Source organism: Periophthalmus magnuspinnatus, chromosome 18 (genome assembly GCF_009829125.3).
Source record: "Periophthalmus magnuspinnatus isolate fPerMag1 chromosome 18, fPerMag1.2.pri, whole genome shotgun sequence".
Lineage (NCBI taxonomy): Eukaryota > Metazoa > Chordata > Actinopteri > Gobiiformes > Gobiidae > Periophthalmus > Periophthalmus magnuspinnatus.
The window spans coordinates 323,754-348,395 of NC_047143.1; the positions used below are offsets into that span (position 1 = coordinate 323,754).

The following is a 24,642-nucleotide window of genomic DNA, read 5'->3' on the forward strand; positions in this document are numbered from 1 at the left end:
AGTTGTTGTCCTCCTGGTTTATTCCTGTGCTTATTTTCTCATGGTGTCTTTATTTTCAAGTTGCTCAGAGCTGAAGGAGGAGGATCTAAACCAGATGGAAATCTTTACTGATTGAAAAAATAAAATAATTATTTAGTTTGGATTAGTTTGTGGCGGCTTTAGTTTCGAGCCTTTTCCTTTTAGAATATAAATAAATAAAAAATCAAGGGAAACGGTGATAAAGAGAGTGACGTCATGACGCACCGAGGCCACGCACGCACAGACGTCAGAGAAGACAAGATGGCGGCCGTGCAGAAGGCGGAAGGTAACGGAGCTACAGCCGCGGCTCGGAGCTCTCTCTGACCGCGCTGTTCCCCTCAGACACCGGGTTATCCGCGGTACCTCTTCCCCCGGAGGGTCTCCGTGCCCCGGGGCCGCTGTCCGCGCTCTGCCCCCGCTGTGAAGGGCTGTCCGCGGGGGTAAAGCCCCTTAAGTCCCGTTAGCTGTAGTTAGCCGGTTAGCCGCGGGCCAGGGATCCAAACAAACCCGTTCTCTTCTCCGAACAGCCCGAAACCCGAACCGGGAGCGGGTCCGTTTGGTCCGTGGGGTCTGGGCAGGCCGGGCAGTCCGCTCCGTGGGGCCGTGTCCAGTTGTCCGGCTCTCCCTTTAGCGTCCCGGAGGGGACAGCGGCGGAGAGCTCCAGCCGCGACAGGTGCAGCGTGAGGCGGCCACAGGCGCCAGGAGAGCCCGGGGTCTGAGCCCGGCCTCCGGTGACCCGAGGCTCAACACGTCAGTCTGAACTGTCCCGGGTCAGTCTGAACTGTCCCGGGTCAGTGAGGAGCTTGAATCAGTCTGAACTGTCCCGGGTCAGTCCGAACTGTCCCGGGTCAGTCTGAATGTCCCGGGTCAGTCTGAATGTCCCGGGTCAGTGAGGACCTTGAATCAGTCTGAATGTCCCGGGTCAGTCTGAACTGTCCCGGGTCAGTGAGGACCTTGTATCAGTCTGAATGTCCCGGGTCAGTCTGAATGTCCCGGGTCAGTCGGAATGTCCCGGGTCAGTCTGAACTGTCCCGGGTCAGTGAGGACCTTGTATCAGTCTGAATGTCCCGGGTCAGTCTGAATGTCCCGGGTCAGTCGGAATGTCCCGGGTCAGTCTGAACTGTCCCGGGTCAGTGAGGACCTTGTATCAGTCTGAATGTCCCGGGTCAGTCTGAATGTCCCGGGTCAGTGAGGACCTTGTACCCTTCGGTCTGTGTCTGTCTTCAGTGCTGTCGAGTCCACACACTGAAGTAGAATCGTGTTTTTCTGGGAGAATTAGGCGACACTGCTCCTGTTGTATTACATATTTGGAGTGAAATGTGAATAAATGGTTTGATTCTTATTAGTGACATAGAACCCTCCATGTGAGACACTGTAGAAAGAAGAGCTGCTCTCTCAGGACACGGGCTGAGACACAGGGACGGGACAGGGTTTGAGCCCATGTCTTCAGCTTAAAGGTCCACTGTCCACTGATCAGTTTAATGTTTCCTCATCACACACAGACTTGGAGTTGTGTTTTGTTTCATTCACACATGTTTAACACACACACACACACACACACACACACACCCTACAGAGGCTGAGTTCTTCTCTCAAACTGAAAACACTTTGTGATGTCATCATGTGGTGATACAGGAAGTGCTCCACTGTGTTTTTAAACTCCACACACCTTCATTTATAGAATCATTTTGGATTATTTCAGATCTGGAGTTGCCACTTATCTCGACTGAACTAAAGGTAAAATGAGCTGTTCACTTAAACTCCCACTTCATGACATCACAAGGTGGAACGTCACATTTTGACCTTTGTAGATGTTACAGACTAATAATAAAATGTGACTCAAACGTGTGAATGAAACAAAACACAACTCCAGTGTGTGTGATATTGGACCTGTCTGTCTCTGTCTCCTTAAAATAAAATGAAGACATGGACCTGACCAAATGAAACGCGTCTGACTGGGAGCGGTGCCTTTTACGCTGCAAAGTGGAACAATATTTGACTTTATGTTCGGCTGAACGACTTATGGTTTAATAAAATGTTCAAAGTTCACATTTTAAACACGTCCAGAAGAACTGACAACAAATCTGAACTGACAAACTAATACAAGATAAAGAGAGACACGGGGAGGGCATCTGACACACGGGGAGGGCATCTGACACACAGGGAGGGCATCTGACACACGGGGAGGGCATCTGACACACGGGGAGGGCATCTGACACACGGGGAGGGCATCTGACACACGGGAGAGCATCTGACACACGGGGAGGGCATCTGACACACGGGGTTATTCCAGAGCATGTTTGTACAGATCTAAACTACAGGGTTAAATGTTTTTACTCACAATAAGAGGAGATTTGTGGAGGAGACGACACTGCAGCCTGATTCTGTCCAGACTGTGGTTTTGGCTCGTCTTGCAGCGCCCTCTGGTGGGACAGTTCCTCTGGTGGGACAGATCCTCTGGTGGGACAGACCCTCTAGTGGGACAGACCCTCTGGTGGGACACATCCTCTGGTGGGACAGATCCTCTGGTGGGACAGACCCTCTAGTGGGACAGACCCTCTGGTGGGACAGACCCTCTGGTGGGACAGATCCTCTGGTGGGACAGACCCTCTAGTGGGACAGACCCTCTGGTGGGACACATCCTCTGGTGGGACAGATCCTCTGGTGGGACAGATCCTCTGGTGGGACAGACCCTCTGGTGGGACACATCCTCTGGTGGGACAGATCCTCTGGTGGGACAGATCCTCTGATGGGACAGTTCCTCTGGTGGGACAGACCCTCTAGTGGGACAGATCCTCTGGTGGGACAGTTCCTCTGGTGGTACAGTTCCTCTGGTGGGACAGTTCCTCTGGTGGGACAGTTCCTCTGGTGGGACAGATCCTCTGGTGGGACAGATCCTCTGGTCGTGTTTCTGTGTTTTTGATTTAGTGGCACAAATTGTTTCTCTATGCATCATGTTCCTCGTACAGTTTGTGAAGCAGGATTTTTGGACTGTGTAGTTACTTGTACTTGTGTACTTTGGACTGTGTAGTTACTTGTACTTGTGTACTTTGGACTGTGTAGTTACTTGTACTTGTGTACTTTGGACTGTGTAGTTACTTGTACTTGTGTACTTTGGACTGTGTAGTTACTTGTACTTGTGTACTTTGGACTGTGTAGTTACTTGTACTTGTGTACTTTGGACTGTGTAGTTACTTGTACTTGTGTACTTTGGACAGATGCAGTGGGACAGTTCCTCTGGTCTCGGGGCGAGTCCAGGCGTCACTGAGACATGAGCGTCGCCATGAGCCAAAGGAAGGACATGGTCTGTCCTGAGAGCGGTAAGACAACGTACTGTCCCCTCTGTCCCCTCTGTCCTCTCTGTCCCCTCTGTCCTCTCTGTTCTGAGAGCAGTAAGACACCACACTGACCTCTGACCCCTATAACTCAGGATGGGCCGATATGGATGGGGCTGGGGCCCGCGCAGACGCAGGCTGGGGTGAGCAGAGGTCGAGGGTCACTGGATGCCGCTTGCGGCTTTAACCGTGTTGTTGTTTTTTTCAGAAAATAAAAGTCAGAGAAAAGTGTTTGTGCCAAACAAACTCCTGGAGTGTCTCCCCCGCTCCCCCTGCCTCCCCACGGAGCGCCTGCGCTGGAACACCAACGAGGTACTCCCCCTGTACTCTATATACTACACTGACGAGGTACTCCCCCTGTACTCTATATACTGCACCGACGAGGTACTCCCCCTGTACTCTATATACTGCACCGACGAGGTACTCCCCCTGTACTCTATATACTGCACCGACGAGGTACTCCCCCTGTACTCTATATACTACACCGACGAGGTACTCCCCCTGTACTCTATATACTGCACCGACGAGGTACTCCCCCTGTACTCTATATACTGCACCGACGAGGTACTCCCCCTGTACTCTATATACTGCACCGACGAGGTACTCCCCCTGTACTCTATATACTACACCGACGAGGTACTCCCCCTGTACTCTATATACTACACCGACGAGGTACTCCCCCTGTACTCTATATACTGCACTGACGAGGTACTCCCCCTGTACTCTATATACTACACTGATGAGGTACTCCCCCTGTACTCTATATACTACACCGACGAGGTACTCCCCCTGTACTCTATATACTACACCGACGAGGTACTCCCCCTGTACTCTATATACTACACTGACGAGGTACTCCCCCTGTACTCTATATACTGCACTGACGAGGTACTCCCCCTGTACTCTATATACTACACTGATGAGGTACTCCCCCTGTACTCTATATACTACACCGACGAGGTACTCCCCCTGTACTCTATATACTACACCGACGAGGTACTCCCCCTGTACTCTATATACTACACCGATGAGGTACTCCCCCTGTACTCTATATACTACACTGACGAGGTACTCCCCCTGTACTCTATATACTACACTGACGAGGTACTCCCCCTGTACTCTATATACTACACTGACGAGGTACTCCCCCTGTACTCTATATACTACACCGACGAGGTACTCCCCCTGTACTCTATATACTACACCGACGAGGTACTCCCCCTGTACTCTATATACTGCACCGACGAGGTACTCCCCCTGTACTCTATATACTGCACCGACGAGGTACTCCCCCTGTACTCTATATACTACACCGACGAGGTACTCCCCCTGTACTCTATATACTACACCGACGAGGTACTCCCCCTGTACTCTATATACTACACCGACGAGGTACTCCCCCTGTACTCTATATACTGCACCTGACGAGGTACTCCCCCTGTACTCTATATACTGCACCTGACGAGGTACTCCCCCTGTACTCTATATACTACACTGACGAGGTACTCCCCCTGTACTCTATATACTACACTGACGAGGTACTCCCCCTGTACTACACTGACGCAGACAGTAGTCGTGTGTTTATTTGGACGTATTTCGCCTCATGGTTGTACATCACGTGTCCTGAGGCTCAGATACATGACGCAGATCAGGTAGGGCTCATTCTAAACTCTGCTCACGTCTCTACAGGAGATCGCTTCGTTCCTGATCTCGTTCGACCGACACGATGAGTGGTTGTGCTGCTCCCTCAAAACCAGGTCAGAACCTCCTCCCACGTTCTGCTCTGGATCTTTGTGAGTTCTGACCATAGACTGCATACGTCTCTCGGCGTAGCTAACCTGCTAGTGGCCATTTTTCAAACAGGAAGTGAGCGTGGACACTTTAGACTTTAACCTGAGCTTTGTTTCACAGTCTGAACATAAAGAACTTACTTATCTGAATACAACAGGTGAGGTGATTTGTGCTGTTAAGTCCTGTCAGGTAACATGACAGTCACATGCTAGCTAGCATTAGCATTAGCTGATTTTGAGTAAAACCAAACTCCTAAACAGGACCGTGAACGTTTGGACTGATCACATATTGATCCATATTGTGTTTTTTCAAGAGTTTTCAGACTTAGATCTTAAACATGTGTGCATTGTGTCTCCATTATCATTATCATTAGAAGCAGCAAAATCTTATCTCAATGCTATGATTATATCTCACATTTTGTATTGTATTTCCTCATGGTCTCAAGCCAAAATAACAGTACTAAATCCTCTCAGATCATTGCATAATCAGGCGTTGAAAATCCTCGATAAAAAGCCCAGACGTTACCATCATTGCTACATATTGGACAAATTTAAAATATTAAGCTTTGACAACTTGATCAGGTTCTCTGATATTCGCCTGGTACATAAAATCTTGCCTGACGCTGCCCCACTAAAGAAATATGTACAGCCTCAACTCAACTCACAAGCAGAGTGTGAAGGTCTGTGTCCAGGGGTGACTGCAATGTTCCTACAAGAAAGTCCGCGTTCTCTCAATCTGCCTTCTCCTTTAAATCCATCAAGGAATGGAACGGGCTTCCACAAAATCTTAAGAACACAGCAGATTATCTCATCTTTTCAGGGGCTGTTAAAAACTGTCTTCTTGACCATCAGTCCTGTCCACACTGACTATACCAGACGAGTATTTGTCCATCAGATGTTCCCCTCGTGGGCACCATCTGATGGACACTAGATCACCACATCATGAGTGTTATTGAACTGTCTTAGTGTCATATTACTGTCTTGTTTACATTTATAATACCAATAAGGTACAGAGCGACCAGACGCTGCCCTCGTGGGTATCATCTGAAACCGACTACACTGTATTTATTCTGATATTTGTTGCATTTCTTTGTTTTTTTCTGTCTTGCACTTTAATAACCTGTAGTTTGCACTATGTGTTGAAAATTTGTACATTGTCTTTTGTATTGCAGTTTTTATATGTGAATTGTTTTTAATGTTTGTGACAAAGGACTACAGATGGAAATTAGCATTTTGCTAAATCTGGTGCAGCCATCTATTTAATGCATCTGTACATTGTCCTTCAAATAAAAAAAAAAACAAAGAAAAGGAACCTGCTGAAGATTCCACCATTGAGATGCATGTAGAACTCCCCCAGCGTGACGTCACTGCAAAGTGTGAATATCAGCTACGATTCTGACGCTGTGTTGTGTGTTCTGCGTCTCAGGCCGAAGAACGGAAGCATCATCCTGTACAACCGGAAGAAAGTCAAATATCGAAAAGATGGATACGCCTGGAAGAAACGAAAAGATGGAAAGACCACCAGAGAAGACCACATGAAGCTCAAGGTCCAGGGGATGGAGGTAAGAGAGGAGGAGAGGAGAGAGGGGAGGAGAGGAGGAGGAGAGAGGGGGGAAGGAGAGGAGAGGGAGAGGAGGAGAGAGAGGAGGAGGAGAGAGGGGGGAGGAGAGGAGAGAGAGGAGGAGAGGGAGAGGAGGAGAGAGAGAACCACCAGAGAAGACCACATGAAGCTCAAGGTCCAGGGGATGGAGGTAAGAGAGGAGGGGGAGAGAGGGGGGAGGAGAGGAGGAGGAGAGAGGGGGGAAGGAGAGGAGAGGGAGAGGAGGAGAGAGAGGAGGAGGAGAGAGGGGGGAGGAGAGGAGAGAGAGGAGGAGAGGGAGAGGAGGAGAGAGAGAACCACCAGAGAAGACCACATGAAGCTCAAGGTCCAGGGGATGGAGGTAAGAGAGGAGGGGGAGAGAGGGGGGAGGAGAGGAGGAGGAGAGAGGGGGGAGGAGAGGGAGAGGAGGAGGGAGAGGAGGAGAGGGAGAGGAGAGAGAGAACCACCAGAGTAGACCACATGAAGCTCAAGGTCCAGGGGATGGAGGTAAGAGAGGAGGAGGAGAGAGAGAAGGAGAGGGAGAGAAAAAAGTGTAAAGATGTATTTCTGCAACACATTTTCTAGTATCAGCGCAGGGTCTAGTATCAGCCAATCAGAGTCTCTGATGTAGAGACGTTATTATCTGGAGAAGGAAAACTCTGGAGCCAATCGCCTTTGTTCATGGGTTTTAATAACTAAAGACTACAGGCGTCCGACGACAGACGCCCCGACTACAGGCGTCCGACTACAGGCGCCCGACTACAGACGCCCCGATTACAGGCGTCCAACTACAGACGCCCCGACTACAGGCGCCCCGACTACAGGCGCCCGACTACAGGCGCCCCGACTACAGGCGCCCGACTACAGACGCCCCGACTACAGGCACCCGACTACAGTCGTCCGACTACAGGCGTCCGACTACAGACGCCCCGACTACAGGCGTCCGACTACAGGTGCCCCGACTACAGGCGTCCGACTACAGACGCCCCGACTACAGGCGTCCGACAACAGACGCCCCGACTACAGGCGTCCGACTACAGGCGCCCGACTATAGGCGTCCGACTACAGGTGCCCCGACTACAGACGCCCCGACTACAGGTGTCCGACTACAGGTGCCCCGACTACAGGCGTCCGCCTACAGACGCCCTGATTACAGACGCCCCGATTACAGACGCCCCGACTACAGGCGTCCGCCTACAGACGCCCCGACTACAGGCGCCCCGATTACAGATGCCCTGACTACAGGTGTCCGACTACAGGTGTCCGACTACAGGCGTCCAACTACAGGCGCCCCGACTACAGGCGTCCAACTACAGGCGCCCCGACTACAGGCGTCCAACTACAGACGCCCCGACTACAGGCACCCCGATTACAGACGCCCCGACTACAGGCATCCGACTACAGGTGTCCCACTACAGGTGCCCCGATTACAGACGCCCCGACTAAAAGCGTCCAACTACAGACGCCCCGACAACAGGCGTGCAAGTACAGGCGTCCGAATACAGAATAAACGAGTGAATTTGTGACTTCCCCTGACAAATGAATAAGTCCCTGTTTTCCTCCTTTTCTCTCCAGTGTCTTTATGGGTGTTACGTTCATTCCTCCATCGTCCCCACATTCCACAGACGTTGCTACTGGCTCCTGCAGGTACTTTTACTGTAGAATAAGCTGAAGTACTTTTACTATAGTACAATCTGTACTATAGTAAAAGTACTTCAATCTGAAGTACTTTGACTGCAGTAGTCTCTGAAGTACTCTGTCTCCCTGTAGAACCCGGACATAGTGCTGGTGCACTACCTGAACGTGCCGTGTGCTGAGGATTCTGGGAAGTGTAGTCCTCTGGTGTGTGCGGTGAGCGAGCGCCACAACAACACGCGCTGGAGCCGCGACGACCTGCTCAGCCAGCTCAAGCCTATGTGTAAGACCAGGACTGGACCAGGACTGGACCAGGACTGGACCAGGACTGAACCAGGACTGAACCAGGACTGAACCAGCTCAAGCCTATGTGTAAGACCAGGACTGGACCAGGACTGGACCAGGACTGGACCAGGACTGGACCAGGACTGGACCAGGACTGAACCAGGACTGAACCAGCTCAAGCCTATGTGTAAGACCAGGACTGGACCAGGACTGGACCAGGACTGGACCAGGACTGGACCAGGACTGGACCAGGACTAGACCAGGACTAGACCAGGACTGGACCAGCTCAAGCCTATGTGTAAGACCAGGACTGGACCAGGACTGGACCAGGACTGGACCAGGACTGGACCAGGACTGGACCAGGACTGGACCAGGACTGGACCAGGACTAGACCAGGACTAGACCAGGACTGGACCAGCTCAAGCCTATGTGTAAGACCAGGACTGGACCGGGACTGGACCAGGACTGGACCAGGACTGGACCAGGACTGGACCAGGACTAGACCAGGACTAGACCAGGACTGGACCAGCTCAAGCCTATGTGTAAGACCAGGACTGGAGCAGGACTGGACCAGGACTGAACCAGGACTAGACCAGGACTGGACCAGCTCAAGCCTATGTGTAAGACCAGGACTGGACCGGGACTGGACCAGGACTGAACCAGGACTAGACCAGGACTGGACCAGCTCAAGCCTATGTGTAAGACCGGGACTGGACCGGGACTGAACCGGGACTGAACCGGGACTGGACCAGGACTGAACCAGGACTGAACCGGGACTGGACCAGGACTGGACCAGGACTGGACCAGGACTGGACCAGGACTGAACCAGGACTGGACCAGGACTGAACCAGGACTGGACCAGGACTGGACCAGCTCAAGCCTATGTGTAAGACCAGGACTATAACCGGACTAGACCAGGACTAGACCAGGACTAAAGCAGGTCTGGAGTGTCACTCGTCCCTGTGTCTCAGTCCACGCGTGTCTCAGTCCACATGTGTCTCAGTCCACGTGTGTCTCAGTCCACGTGTGTCTCAGTCCACATGTGTCTCGGTCCACGCGTGTCTCAGTCCACGCGTGTCTCGGTCCACATGTGTCTCAGTCCACATGTGTCTCAGTCCACGCGTGTCTCGGTCCACGCGTGTCTCAGTCCACATGTGTCTCGGTCCACGCGTGTCTCAGTCCACGCGTGTCTCAGTCCACGCGTGTCTCGGTCCACGCGTGTCTCAGTCCACGTGTGTCTCAGTCCACATGTGTCTCGGTCCACGCGTGTCTCAGTCCACATGTGTCTCGGTCCACGCGTGTCTCAGTCCACGCGTGTCTCAGTCCACGCGTGTCTCGGTCCACGCGTGTCTCAGTCCACGTGTGTCTCAGTCCACATGTGTCTCGGTCCACGCGTGTCTCAGTCCACGCGTGTCTCGGTCCACGTGTGTCTCAGTCCACATGTGTCTCAGTCCACGCGTGTCTCAGTCCACGTGTGTCTCAGTCCACAGTATGAAGTGCTCTGTGGGCTCTGGAGACTCATCTATTGAAGACCTCGTCCAACACATCCTGGAGAGACAGAGGAGCAGACCCCAACCCAGGACTCACACCTGTCTGTGTACTCCCCACGGTGAGAGGGAGAGGAGGAGGAGGAGGGGGAGGAGGGGGAGAGGAGGGAGGAGAGGAGAGGAGGGGAGGGGAGGAGAGGAGAGGAGAGGAGGGGGAGGGGAGGGAGGAGGGGGAGGGGAGGAGAGAGAGGAGAGGAGGGGGAGGGGAAGAGAGGGAGGGGAGGAGAGGAGTGTCTGACGGTGCAGAGGAGTGTCTGACGGTGCAGAGGAGTGTCTGACGGTGCAGAGGAGTGTCTGATGGTGCAGAGGAGTGTGTGGTGGTGCAGAGGAGTGTGTGGTGGTGCAGAGGAGTGTCTGACGGTGCAGAGGAGTGTCTGACGGTGCAGAGGAGTGTCTGACGGTGCAGAGGAGCGTCTGACGGTGCAGAGGAGCGTCTGACGGTGCAGAGGAGCGTCTGACGGTGCAGAGGAGCGTCTGATGGTGCAGAGGAGTGTGTGGTGGTGCAGAGGAGTGTCTGATGGTGCAGAGGAGCGTCTGACGGTGCAGAGGAGCGTCTGATGGTGCAGAGGAGTGTGTGGTGGTGCAGAGGAGCGTCTGATGGTGCAGAGGAGTGTGTGGTGGTGCAGAGGAGCGTCTGATGGTGCAGAGGAGCGTCTGATGGTGCAGAGGAGTGTGTGGTGGTGCAGAGGAGCGTCTGACGCTGCAGAGGAGTGTCTGATGGTGCAGAGGAGTGTGTGGTGGTGCAGAGGAGTGTGTGGTGGTGCAGAGGAGTGTGTGGTGGTGCAGAGGAGTGTGTGGTGGTGCAGAGGAGCGTCTGACGCTGCAGAGGAGTGTCTGATGGTGCAGAGGAGTGTGTGGTGGTGCAGAGGAGCGTCTGACGCTGCAGAGGAGTGTCTGATGGTGCAGAGGAGTGTCTGATGGTGCAGAGGAGCGTCTGACGGTGCAGAGGAGCGTCTGATGGTGCAGAGGAGTGTGTGGTGGTGCAGAGGAGCGTCTGATGGTGCAGAGGAGTGTGTGGTGGTGCAGAGGAGCGTCTGATGGTGCAGAGGAGCGTCTGATGGTGCAGAGGAGTGTGTGGTGGTGCAGAGGAGCGTCTGATGGTGCAGAGGAGTGTGTGGTGGTGCAGAGGAGTGTCTGACGGTGCAGAGGAGTGTCTGACGGTGCAGAGGAGTGTCTGACGGTGCAGAGGAGTGTCTGACGGTGCAGAGGAGCGTCTGACGGTGCAGAGGAGCGTGTGGTGGTGCAGAGGAGTGTGTGGTGGTGCAGAGGAGTGTGTGGTGGTGCAGAGGAGTGTGTGGTGGTGCAGAGGAGCGTCTGACGCTGCAGAGGAGTGTCTGATGGTGCAGAGGAGTGTGTGGTGGTGCAGAGGAGCGTCTGACGCTGCAGAGGAGTGTCTGATGGTGCAGAGGAGTGTGTGGTGGTGCAGAGGAGCGTCTGACGCTGCAGAGGAGTGTCTGATGGTGCAGAGGAGTGTGTGGTGGTGCAGAGGAGTGTCTGGTGGTGCAGAGGAGTGTCTGGTGGTGCAGAGGAGTGTCTGATGGTGCAGAGGACTCACTCTCGTCTCTGTGCTCAGTGGCGTCTGGAGTGAACATTCCTCATCGCTGTAACAGCACCAAACACCGCATCATCTCCCCCAAAGTCGACAAAACTAAACCTCCTCCAATCAAAACGCAGAGCCCCGCCCACTCGCCGTGCCCGCCCGCCAGGTCAGCCCCGCCCCCTGCTCTCCCGTTTACTCTACCACTCTCTCTCTTGTTTTTACTTTCATCCTCCCCCCTTTTTCTCCCATAGCTCCTTCCCTCCTCTGTCTCCTCCTCTCTCTCCTCCTTTCTCTCCTCCTCTGTCTCTCCTCCTCTGTTGTCCTCCTGTTTCTCCTCCTGTCTCTCCCTCTGTTGTCCTCCTCCTCTCTCTACTCCTCTGTTCTCTTCCTCCTTCTCTCTCTCCTTCTCCTCTCTCTCCTCCTCTGTTCTCCTCCTCCTCTCTTCTCCTCTGTGTCTCTCCTCTGTCTCTCCTCCTCTGTTCTCCTCCTCCTCTCTCTTCTCCTCTGTCTCTCTCCTCTGTCTCTCTTCCTGTTCTCCTCCTCCTCTCTCTACTCCTCTGTCTCTCCCCTGTTCTCTTACTCCTCTCTCTCTCTCCTCCTCTGTCTCTCTCCTCCTCTCTCGTCCTTTGTCTCTCTCCTCCTGTCTCTCCCTCTGTTCTCCTCCTCTCTCTCCTGTCTCTCTCATCCTCTGTTCTCCTCCTCCTCTGTCTCTCCTCCTCTATCTCTCCTCCTCTGTGTCTCTCCTCCTCTGTCTCTCCTCCTCTGTTCTCCTCCTCTCTCTTCTCCTCTGTCTCTCCTCCTCTGTCTCTCCTCCTCTCTTCTCCTCTGTCTCTCCTCCTCTGTTTCTCTCCTCTGTGTCTCTCCTCCTCTGTCTGTCCTCCTCTGTGTCTCTCCTCCTCTGTTTCTCTCCTCTGTGTCTCTTCTCCTCTGTCTCTCTCCTCCTCTGTTTCTCTCCTGTGTCTCTCCTCCTCTGTCTGTCCTCCTCTGTGTCTCTCTTCTGTGTCTCTCCTCCTCTGTTTCTCTCCTCCTCTGTGTCTCTCCTCCTCTGTCTGTCCTCCTCTGTGTCTCTCCTCCTCTGTTTCTCTCCTCTGTGTCTCTCCTCCTCTCTTCTCCTCTGTCTCTCTCCTCCTCTGTTTCTCTCCTCTGTCTCTCCTCCTCTGTCTGTCCTCCTCTGTGTCTCTCTTCTGTGTCTCTCCTCCTCTGTTTCTCTCCTCCTCTGTGTCTCTCCTCTGTGTCTCTCCTCTGTGTCTCTTCTCCTCTGTGTCTCTCCTCCTCTGTCTGTCCTCCTCTGTGTCTCTCCTCCTCTGTGTCTCTCTTCTGTGTCTCTTCTTCTTTGTCTCTCTCCTCCTCTGTCTCTCCTCCTCTGTGTCTCTCTTCTGTTCTCCTCCTCTCTCTTCTCCTCTGTCTCTCTCCTCCTCTGTGTCTCTCTTCTGTGTCTCTCCTCCTCTGTCTCTCCTCCTCTGTCTCTCCTCCTCTGTGTCTCTCTTCTGTTCTCCTCCTCCTCTCTCTACTCCTCTGTCTCTCCCCTGTTCTCTAACTCCTCTCTCTCTCGTCCTTTGTCTCTCTCCTCCTGTCTCTCCCTCTGTTCTCCTCCTCTCTCTCCTGTCTCTCTCCTCCTCTGTTCTCCTCCTCCTCTGTTCTCCTCTGTCTCCCTCCTCTGTTCTCCTCCTCCTCCTCTCTCTTCTCCTCTGTGTCTCTTCTCCTCTGTGTCTCTCCTCCTCTGTGTCTCTCCTCCTCTGTTCTCCTCCTCCTCCTCTCTCCTCTGTGTCTCTCCTCCTCTGTCTGTCCTCCTGTCTCTCTCCTCCTCTGTCTGTCCTCCTCTGTGTCTCTCCTCCTCTGTGTCTCTCCTCCTCTGTCTGTCCTCCTCTGTGTCTCTCCTCTGTGTCTCTTCTCCTCTGTCTCTCCTCCTCTGTGTCTCTCTTCTGTTCTCCTCCTCCTCTCTCTTCTCCTCTGTCTCTCTCCTCCTCTGTCTGTCCTCCTGTCTCTCTCCTCCTCTGTCTCTCCTCCTCCTCTCTCTCCTCCTCTATCTCTCTCCTCTGTCTGTCCTCCTGTTTCTCTCCTCTCTAACACTCTCCTCTCTTCCACAGCTCCTCCTCTCCTCCCCCAGCGCACACAGCCGCCATCGCTGTCAGTAACTACACCGATCGCCACGGTAACTTGACCGCCGTCGCCCTGCCGCAGAACGCCCTCATCGTCATGGCAGCCACGCCCCCCTCATCCGCCGCCACCGCTAACCACTCTGCCAACGCCGCTCTCAGTCACAACAACAACAATAACAACAAGAAGCCGCTGGTGGTCGCCGCGGAGACCGTCGCCCTGCTCCTGACCCCGCCCCCTCAGTCCACGCCTCCTCCGCCACCCCAGGCCACACCTCCTCCTCCACAGGCCACGCCCCCCGGCTTCGATCCCGACGCCTTCCTGAATTCGCCCAAACAGGGGCAGACGTACGGCCGCTCTGTATCCAATCAGAACGCGGCACTGGCGCCGAGCCCCGCCTCCTCCCTGTCCTCCCTCAGCTCCACAGACTCCGCCCCCCTCGCCACAGACTCCGCCCCCCTCGCCCTCCCGCTCTCTCTCGACCTGGACGAGGACACGCCCAAAACACGGCGAGACGAAGAGTCCAAAGACGAGAATGCAACCGGACCGCCCACCAAAGTGGCTCTGATCCAGGTACAGACCAAGTCCACCCCCCCAAAGTCCACCCCCCCAAAGTCCACCCCCCCAAAGTCCACCCCCCCAAAGTCCAGTCCCCCCAAAGTCCAGCCCCCCAAAGTCCACCCCCCCAAAGTCCACCCCCCCAAAGTCCACCCCCCCAAAGTCCAGTCCCCCCAAAGTCCAGCCCCCCAAAGTCCATCCCCCCAAAGTCCACCCCCCCAAAGTCCATCCCCCCAAAGTCCACCCCCCCAAAGTCCACCCCCCCAAAGTCCATCCCCCCAAAGTCCACCCCCCCAAAGTCCATCCCCCCAAAGTCCACCCCCCCAAAGTCCAGTCCCCCCAAAGTCCAGTCCCCCCAAAGTCCACCCCCCCAAAGTCCAGCCCCCCAAAGTCCATCCCCCCAAAGTCCACCCCCCCAAAGTCCATCCCCCCCAAAGTCCACCCCCCCAAAGTCCAAAGTCCATCCCCCCCAAAGTCCACCCCCCCCAAAGTCCACCCCCCCAAAGTCCATCCCCCCCAAAGTCCAGCCCCCCAAAGTCCAGCCCCCCAAAGTCCATCCCCCCCAAAGTCCACCCCCCCAAAGTCCATCCCCCCCAAAGTCCACCCCCCTAAAGTCCATCCCCCCCAAAGTCCACCCCCCCAAAGTCCATCCCCCCCAAAGTCCACCCCCCTAAAGTCCACCCCCCCAAAGTCCATCCCCCCCAAAGTCCACCCCCCTAAAGTCCATCCCCCCCAAAGTCCACCCCCCTAAAGTCCATCCCCCCCAAAGTCCATCCCCCCAAAGTCCAGTCCCCCCAAAGTCCACCCCCCCAAAGTCCATCCCCCCACATTTCGACAGGGTTTAAGCCCCACTGCGGGACATTTCACTTTAGAACAGTTCTGACATGTTCTGTCTGGTTCTGTTTCAGTCCAACAGTGGCTCTCCTCCCCGGCGACAGAGCAGCGCCCCGCTCCTATTGGTCTGTCACGACTCTCCACCCACCAATCAGACGCAGAGACACAACGACAACATGGTGACCTTCAGCCCCCAGCCTCAGACCAGTCCAGTCCAGGTACAGTCCTGGTTTAGACCTGGTTTAGTCCTGGTTTAGTCCTGGTTTAGTCCTGGTTTAGACCTGGTTTAGACCTGGTTTAGTCCTGGTTTAGACCTGGTTTAGACCTGGTTTAGACCTGGTTTAGTCCTGGTTTAGACCTGGTTTAGACCTGGTTTAGACCTGGTTTAGTCCTGGTTTAGTCCTGGTTTAGACCTGGTTTAGACCTGGTTTAGACCTGGTTTAGACCTGGTTTAGTCCTGGTTTAGTCCTGGTTTAGACCTGGTTTAGACCTGGTTTAGACCTGGTTTAGACCTGGTTTAGTCCTGGTTTAGACCTGGTTTAGTCCTGGTTTAGTCCTGGTTTAGTCCTGGTTTAGACCTGGTTTAGACCTGGTTTAGTCCTGGTTTAGACCTGGTTTAGACCTGGTTTAGTCCTGTTTAGTCCTGGTTTAGTCCTGGTTTAGTCCTGGTTTAGACCTGGTTTAGACCTGGTTTAGTCCTGGTTTAGACCTGGTTTAGACCTGGTTTAGTCCTGGTTTAGACCTGGTTTAGACCTGGTTTAGACCTGGTTTAGACCTGGTTTAGACCTGGTTTAGACCTGGTTTAGACCTGGTTTAGTCCTGGTTTAGACCTGGTTTAGTCCTGGTTTAGTCCTGGTTTAGTCCTGGTTTAGACCTGGTTTAGTCCTGGTTTAGTCCTGGTTTAGACCTGGTTTAGTCCTGGTTTAGACCTGGTTTAGACCTGGTTTAGTCCTGGTTTAGACCTGGTTTAGACCTGGTTTAGACCTGGTTTAGACCTGGTTTAGACCTGGTTTAGACTGGTTTCTTGTTCCAGGTGAAGCAGGAAAATGGGAGGCGTGGCTCTGATGCCGTTTCCGTGGAAACGCCTCCCCAGCGCTCTGTTTCCATGGACACGGACACTGTGGAGGAGGCGGGTCTTGAGCTCTCCTTCGATTCGCCGTTCCCTGACCTCATCTCTGACCTCATCGCCGAAGAGGCCAATCCGGCCCCACCGTTAGCCACCCTGGCGCCCTCGTTAGCGCAGTTTCCCACCGGCGTGCGCTACATGGTCCCTCCCACTCCGTTGCCGTCATCATCCTTCCTGCCCTTTCCAAACCCCGCCCCCTCGCCACGAACAGCCGCCATCACTGACTTCAGCCCCGAGTGGTCTTACCCCGAGGTATGAACACCCTCTGCTCCTCTGACCCTCTCTGCTCCTCTCTTCTCTGACCCTCTCCTCCTCTGACCCTCTCCTCCTCTGACCCTCTCTCCTCCTCCTCTGACCCTCTCTCCTCCTCCTCTGACCTTCTCTCCTCTGACCCTCTCCTCCTCTGACCCTCTCTCCTCCTCCTCTGACCCTCTCTCCTCCTCTGACCCTCTCTCCTCCTCTGACCCTTTCTCCTCCTCTGATCCTCTCTCCTCTTCTGACCCTCTCCCTTCTCTTCTCTGACCCTCTCCTCCTCTGACCCTCTCCTCCTCTGCTCCTCTCTCCTCCTCCTCTGCTCCTCTCTCCTCTGACCCTCTCTCCTCCTCCTCTGACCCTCTCCTCCTCTGACCCTCTCTCCTCCTCCTCTGACCCTCTCCTCCTCTGACCCTCTCTCCTCTGACCCTCTCTCCTCCTCCTCTGCTCCTCTCTCCTCTGACCCTCTCTCCTCTGACCCTCTCTCCTCCTCCTCTGACCCTCTCTCCTCCTCCTCTGACCCTCTCTCCTCCTCCTCTGACCCTCTCTCCTCCTCTGACCCTCTCTCCTCCTCTGACCCTTTCTCCTCCTCTGACCCTCTCCCCTCCTCTGACCCTCTCCCTTCTCTCCTCTGATCCTCTCTCCTCTTCTGACCCTCTCCCTTCTCTTCTCTGACCCTCTCCTCCTCTGACCCTCTCCTCCTCTGCTCCTCTCTCCTCTGACCCTCTCTCCTCTGACCCTCTCTCCTCTCTCCTCAGGGCGGGGTTAAAGTTCTCATCACAGGTTCTTGGAGTGAGTCTTCTGGCCGTTACTCTTGTGTGTTTGACCAGAGTTTGGTTCCTGCGTCTCTGATCCAGCCTGGAGTCCTGCGCTGCTACTGCCCCGGTAACTCCACCTCACTGTGAGCCACAGACTCCACACGCGTGTTCTGACCACTCTGGCGTGTTCTGACCAAACGCTCACTCTGTTGTGTTCTGACCAAACGCTCACTCTGCCGTGTTCTGACCAAACGCTCACTCTGGCGTGTTCTGACCAAACGCTCACTCTGCCGTGTTCTGACCAAACGCTCACTCTGGCGTGTTCTGACCAAACGCTCACTCTGGCGTGTTGTGACCAAACGCTCACTCTGGCGTGTCCTCCTCAGCTCACGAGGCCGGGCTCGTCTGTCTGCAGGTCGTGGAATCTGGAGGTTCAGTCTCCTCTTCAGTTCTGTTCGAGTACCGCGCCCGGAACGCCAACTCTCTGCCCAGCTCCCAACTCGACTGGCTCTCCCTGGACGGTACAGAGGAGGAGGGAGGGGAGGGGAGGGGAGGAGGGAGGGAGAGGAGGAGGAGGAGGAGGAGGGAGGGGGAGAGGAGGAGGAGGAGGGAGAGGAGGAGGAGGGAGGGGGAGAGGAGGGGGAGGAGGGAGGGGGAGAGGAGTAGGGAGGGGGGAAGAGGAACAGAGGAGAGCAGGGGATGTCAGGTGGGTCAGAGGGGGTCAGGTGGGGTCATATGTGTCAGAGGGGGTCAGGTGGGGTCATATGTGTCAGAGGGGGTCAGGTGGGGTCATATGTGTCAGAGGGGGTCAGATGGGTCAGAGGGGGTCAGGTGGGTCAGATGGGTCAGAGGGTGTCAGATGGGTCAGAGGGGGTCAGGTGGGTCGGGGGGGGTCAGGTGGGTCAGAGGGGGTCAGGTGGGTCGGGGGGGGTCAGGTGGGTCAGAGGGTGTCAGATGGGTCAGAGGGTGTCAGATGGGTCAGAGGGGGTCAGGTGGGTCGGGGGGGGTCAGGTGGGTCAGAGGGGGTCAGGTGGGTCGGGGGGGTCAGGTGGGTCAGAGGGTCACCTCTCTGTCTCTTGTAGATAATCAGTTCCGGATGTCGATCCTGGAGCGTCTGGAGCAGATGGAGAGGAGGATGGCACAGATGTCGTCCAGAGAAACCCAGTACCACCAACAGCAGCAGGGTCAGGGCACCCAGCTGAGCTCAGGGCCGGCTCTGCCCCCGGCGCTGCCCCCGGCTCTGCCCCCGGCTCTGCCCCCGGCGCTGCCCCCGGCGCTGCCCGCTCCTGTGCCCGGGCAGACACAGCAGGTCAGACCCACTTGGCCTTAAATCCTCCCAGTTCTTCAAACTGTTGAGATGGTTCTCCAGGTTCTCGTCATTTTTTTCTCTTTGAGCCTCTGAAGTTTAATTGGACTGATACATATTTGAGTTTAGTCTTTAATCTTTTATTTTACCATTCTACCCCTGGAACCTCTGCTGTGACTGGACATGTGTGAAAAACACGGCACAAATATGTTCAGACGTAAACGACGTGATGAAAAATGATTCTTAGTGTAAAGAATGAGACCACACCACAGAGAGTGTTGGGCCCAACGCAAAGGTCAGAGGATCGAGTCCCACTCAGATCAAGTTCTGTCGTTGTGTCCTTAGGCAAGACACTTCACCCACATTGCCTAGTATGAAAGTGGTGTGTGTGTGAATGATAGGTGGTGGTCGGAGGAGCCGTTGGTGCAGATTGGCAGCCTCGCTTCTGTCAGTCTGCCCCGGGGCAGCTGTGGCTACAGTAGTTTCTGACCATCACCAAGTGAAATGAATGAATAATGAGTCTAGTGCAGAGGCTTTGACAAGACTGTAAAGCGCATTACAAGTGTAAGACATTATTATTATTACTATTATTATTATTATTACTGTGCACGTGTCTGGACTTGGCTAACCCTTCTAGAGTAGACTGTTTATATAAATGCACATAACTAACCTGCTGCCGTCACGTTAAAGGAAGTATCATGGGCGCACTATTGGGGTCACGTCTGCTGGTGTTAGCAACAGGTTTGATTGACAGAGTTGCTAAACTAGCGTTGTGGGCGTGGCAGGGGGTGTTTCAGCTGCCTCGCTCCTGATTGGCTCTTTGGTTACTATGATGCCCGTGGTCAGAATTCTAAATTTATACAGTCTAAGTTAACCCCGCACACATGTCCTCTGACCTTTGACCCTCACGTCTTCCCCAGTGGTTCGAGCAGCGCATCGTGGGTCTGTGTGAGCGCATGATGAAAAGTGCCTGCTGGAGGTCGAGTCACGCACCTGCAGCTGAAGGGGGCGGAGCCACAGACACAGGAGGCGGAGCTTCGGCAGGAAGGGGTGGGGACAGGCTCCACCGGGCGCCACGTCACAGAGGAATGACTCTGCTGCACCTAGCGGCCGCTCAGGGCTACACCCACCTCATCCACACGCTCATCCACTGGAGGTACTCACGAAGACCTGGCACGGACCTGGGATGGACCTGGGACAGACCTGGGACAGACCTGAAATGGACCCTGGTTTTGTGCTGTCAGTGAGGCAGGGCATCTGTGTTAAATGTGTGTTTGTTTCAGGACGCTGCACAGAGACAGCCTGGACCTGGAGCAGGAAGTGGACCCTCTGAACGTGGACCACTTCTCCTGCACCCCCCTGGTAAGACACACACACACAGTGGGGCAAAAAAGTCTTTATTCTTCCTCCAATTGTTCCAGTTCTTCACTTAAAAAGATGAGACGCCTGTGATTTTCATCATAGTTTCACTTCAACTATGAGACAGAATGAAAGATCCAGGAAATCACACTGTAGGATTTTTAATGGATTGATTTCCAAATGATGTTGTAAAATAAGTATTTGGTCAATAACAAAAGTTCATCTCATACTTTGTTATATTCCCTTTGTTGCAGTGACAGGTCGTTTTCTGTCTCCAGAGGTTTTCTCTGTTGCTGTAGTTTGGTCCGTTCCTCCTGCAGATCTCCTCTAGAGCAGTGATGTTTTGGAGAACACGGACTTTCAACTCCCTCCAAAGATTTTCTATGGGGTTGAGATCTGGAGACTGGGCCACTCCAGGACCTTGAAATGCTTCTTATGAAGCCTCTCCTTCGTTGCCCGGGCGATGTGTTTGGATCATTGTCACACTGAAAGACCCAGACACGTTTCATCTTCAATGTCCTCACTGATGGAAGGAGGTTTTCACTCAAAATCTCACGATACATGGCCCCGTTCATTCTTTCCTTTACACAGATCAGTCGTCCTGGTCCCTTTGCAGAAAAACAGCCCCAAAGCATGATGTTTCCACCCCCATGATTCACAGTAGGTCTGATGTTCTTTGGATGAAACTCAGCATGAAACTTTTTTACCAAAAAGTTGTATTTTGGTTTGATCTGACCATGTGACATTGTCCCAATCCTCTTCTGGATCATCCAAATGCTTCTGTCAAACTTCAGACGGGCCTGGACATGTCCCGTCTTAATCAGGGGACACGTCTGGCACTGCAGGATTTGAGTCCCTGGTGGTGTAGTGTGATACTGATGGTCCATTTGTTACTTTGGTCCCAGTTCTCTGCAGGTCATTCACTCGGTCGTGTGGTTCTGGGGTTTTTGCTCTTTGTTCTTGTGTCATTTTGACCCCACGGGGTCAGATCTTGGTGGAGCCCCAGGTCTTGGTCTTGTTCCATTTTGTAATACTTGCTCCACAGTTGATTTGTTGACTCCAGCTCTTACCTGTTGCAGATTGAGTGTTCGGGGCCTGGTGTCTACAGTTTTGTTTGTGGTTCCTTTGCTCTTTGGTCTTGTCCATAGTGGAGTTTGAGTCTGACTGTTTGAGGTTGTGGACATGTGTCTTTTATACTGAGGACGAGTTCAAACAGGGGCCATTAATACAGAGAACGAGTGGAGGACAGAGGAGCCTCTGAAAGAAGAAGGTACAGGTCAGAGACACAGATCTTTATTGTTTGTAGGAGACAAATACTTATTTTACCGAGAAATTTACCAATACATTCTTTAAAAATCCTACAGTGTGATTTCATGTGTTTTATATAAACATACATGTTTCTTTCAGATGTGGGCGTGTTTTATATAAACACATACATGTTTCTTTCAGATGTGGGCGTGTTTTATATAAACATACATGTGTCTTTCAGATGTGGGCGTGTTTTATATAAACATACATGTTTCTTTCAGATGTGGGCGTGTTTTATATAAACATACATGTGTCTTTCAGATGTGGGCGTGTTTTATATAAACATACATGTGTCTTTCAGATGTGGGCGTGTTTTATATAAACATACATGTTTCTTTCAGATGTGGGCGTGTTTTATATAAACATACATGTGTCTTTCAGATCTGGGCGTGTTTTATATAAACATACATGTGTCTTTCAGATGTGGGCGTGTTTTATATAAACACATACATGTTTCTTTCAGATGTGGGCGTGTTTTATATAAACACATACATGTTTCTTTCAGATGTGGGCGTGTTTTATATAAACACATACATGTTTCTTTCAGATGTGGGCGTGTTTTATATAAACACATACATGTTTCTTTCAGATGTGGGCGTGTTTTATATAAACACATACATGTTTCTTTCAGATGTGGGCGTGTGCGTTGGGGCATCAGGCGTCGGCCGAGCTCTTGTATTCTTGGAGCAGTTCAGCTTTGGGGATCCCTGACTCTCTGGGACGGCTCCCCCTGGCTGTGGCTCGCTCCAGGGGCCACACGAGGCTCGCGACGGCCCTGGAGAGGATGCACACCTCACGAGGGGACACGGGGGTCAGAGAGGGGGTCAGAGAGGGGGTCAGCGCAGAGAGACCTGAAGAGGAGGCCACAGAGGAGCAGATTACCAGAAAGAGAGGATGCAACACTGAACAGAGCAGACAGGAGAAGCAAATGAAGGCAGAGGAGGAGACGAGGGAGAGGAGGAGAGAAGAGGAGGAAGAAGAGAGGAGCAGGCAGGAGGAGAGGAGGAGGAGCAGAGGAGTGGAGGAAGAGAGGAGCAGGCAGGAGGAGAGGAGGAGGAGCAGAGGAGTGGAGGAAGAGAGGAGCAGGCAGGAGGAGAGAAGGAGGAGCAGAGGAGGAGGGGAGGAGGAGGAGGAGGAGAGGAGCATCAGTGTGGACCTCGAGGATCCTGGCCTGACCTTCCCAGACCTGAGACCAGAGCCCGAGTCCAGAGACGTGTCCCTGGACTCTCCCCTGTCGCCTCTGTCCACCAGCCCAGACACAGGTGCGTCTCTGCGTCCCAAACAGGAAGTGACCCTGGTGCACTTCCTGCTCCATCGACTCCATCACTCTGTGTATAAACTGTGTCTCTGTCCCTGCTGCTTCAGACTCATTTTGGTCTTAAATGTTCTTGTTACTCAAACAGCGACAGAACATGGTTTAAATCCAGAGTTTGTCTGTGTGATACAGGCCCTTTAAAGAGGAGGTGCTCTGAAGGGGAGGGGCTTAGCACAGAGAGCAAAGGAGGAGAGACTCAGAGCGACAGAAAGTGAAACTTATGAAACATGTTAATACATTATTGGTGATCTTAATATGCTTTGTATTAATGTGAATACCCCATAGAGATACTCTCTCTTTAATACCCCACAGAGGTAAATACCCCCTCTTTAATACCCCACAGGAGTAAATACCTCCTCTTTAATACCCCACAGGAGTAAATACCTCCTCTTTAATACCCCACAGAGGTAAATACCTCCTCTTTAATACCCCACAGAGGTAAATACCCCCTCTTTAATACCCCACAGGAGTAAATACCTCCTCTTTAATACCCCACAGAGGTAAATACCTCCTCTTTAATACCCCACAGAGGTAAATACCCCCTCTTTAATACCCCACAGGAGTAAATACCTCCTCTTTAATACCCCACAGAGGTAAATACCTCCTCTTTAATACCCCACAGAGGTAAATACCCCCTCTTTAATACCCCACAGTCTTTAATATTCTTGGTCTTCCTGTCGTCCTAGGCCTGAGCTCTTCCAGTCGGCTCAGCTCGTCGAGCAGTCTCCCCTCGCCCTTTGACCCCGCCTCCTCGCCCTCGCTGAGCTCCGCCTACTCCAGCGTGGGACCCGCCCCCATGGACACCTCTCCGCCCGAGTCGCCGTCTGATTCGCCGGGGCTGCTGTGGGGGGTGGAGTCTCACCTCATGGACTTCGAGAACTCGCCCCCTCCTCACGTGCATGCCCCCGGGCGCCGTGCACTGTCCCCTCACGTGCACGCCCCCGGGCGCCGTGCACACTCGTCTCTGGAGCAGTTTCTGAGTCTGAGCGAAAACAACGAGAACGAAGAGCTTCTGGAGGACGACGAGCTGCAGGTGAGGACGGGAGGGCATCTGACACACGGGGAGGGCATCTGACACACAGGGAGGGCATCTGACACACAGGGAGGGCATCTGACACACGGGGAGGGCATCTGACACACAGGGAGGGCATCTGACACACAGGGAGGGCATCTGACACACAGGGAGGGCATCTGACACAGAGGGAGGGCATCTGACACACGGGGAGGGCATCTGACACAGAGGGGGGGCATCTGACACACGGGGAGGGCATCTGACACACGGGGAGGGCATCTGACACACGGGGAGGGCATCTGACACACAGGGAGGGCATCTGACACACACAGGGAGGGCATCTGACACACGGGGAGGGCATCTGACACAGAGGGAGGGCATCTAACACACACAGGGAGGGCATCTGACACAGAGGGAGGGCATCTGACACACGGGGAGGGCATCTGACACACAGAGGGAGGGCATCTGACACACAGGGAGGGCATCTGACACACAGGGAGGGCATCTGACACAGAGGGAGGGCATCTGACTCTCCGTGTCGTTCAGGTGGATGTGGCGGCGCTGGCAGAGCAGATCATCGAGGCGACTCCTGAGCGAATCAAACGCGAGGATTTCCCTCGAGGGGCGGAGTCAGCGCTTAGAGAGAGACAGGACAATCCCGACCTCCAAGACACATGGCTCGCAGCCTACCTGGAGACTGTGGACCCGCCCAGGTGAGACCAGGACCCGCCCAGACCAGGACTGAACCAGGTGAGACCAGGACTAGACCAGGTGAGACCAGGACCCGCCCAGACCAGGACTGAACCAGGTGAGACCAGGACCCGCCCAGACCAGGACTGAACCAGGTGAGACCAGGACTAGACCAGGTGAGACCAGGACCCGCCCAGACCAGGACTGAACCAGGTGAGACCAGGACCCGCCCAGACCAGGACTGAACCAGGTGAGGCCAGGACCCGCCCAGACCAGGACTGAACCAGGTGAGACCAGG

General features: G+C 53.8%; 1 protein-coding gene across 1 annotated transcript in view; it reads left to right on the plus strand.

Moving 5' to 3' along the window:
* Positions 1 to 263: 263 nt before the first annotated feature.
* Positions 264 to 24,642, plus strand: part of camta2 (calmodulin binding transcription activator 2) — a 30,145-nt gene continuing 5,766 nt past the window's right edge. The window contains exons 1-21 of the mRNA XM_055229117.1: positions 264 to 304; positions 3,237 to 3,338; positions 3,562 to 3,665; positions 5,043 to 5,110; positions 6,570 to 6,705; positions 8,298 to 8,369; positions 8,493 to 8,640; positions 10,126 to 10,251; positions 11,763 to 11,895; positions 13,817 to 14,399; positions 15,293 to 15,436; positions 16,252 to 16,596; positions 17,355 to 17,481; positions 17,741 to 17,875; positions 18,437 to 18,663; positions 19,581 to 19,816; positions 19,944 to 20,022; positions 21,959 to 22,393; positions 22,451 to 22,589; positions 23,329 to 23,675; positions 24,201 to 24,367. Coding sequence (XP_055085092.1) covers positions 3,290 to 3,338; positions 3,562 to 3,665; positions 5,043 to 5,110; positions 6,570 to 6,705; positions 8,298 to 8,369; positions 8,493 to 8,640; positions 10,126 to 10,251; positions 11,763 to 11,895; positions 13,817 to 14,399; positions 15,293 to 15,436; positions 16,252 to 16,596; positions 17,355 to 17,481; positions 17,741 to 17,875; positions 18,437 to 18,663; positions 19,581 to 19,816; positions 19,944 to 20,022; positions 21,959 to 22,393; positions 22,451 to 22,589; positions 23,329 to 23,675; positions 24,201 to 24,367 — 3,800 coding nt within the window. The 5' untranslated portion in view covers positions 264 to 304; positions 3,237 to 3,289. The remainder of the gene's footprint in view (positions 305 to 3,236; positions 3,339 to 3,561; positions 3,666 to 5,042; positions 5,111 to 6,569; positions 6,706 to 8,297; positions 8,370 to 8,492; positions 8,641 to 10,125; positions 10,252 to 11,762; positions 11,896 to 13,816; positions 14,400 to 15,292; positions 15,437 to 16,251; positions 16,597 to 17,354; positions 17,482 to 17,740; positions 17,876 to 18,436; positions 18,664 to 19,580; positions 19,817 to 19,943; positions 20,023 to 21,958; positions 22,394 to 22,450; positions 22,590 to 23,328; positions 23,676 to 24,200; positions 24,368 to 24,642) is intronic.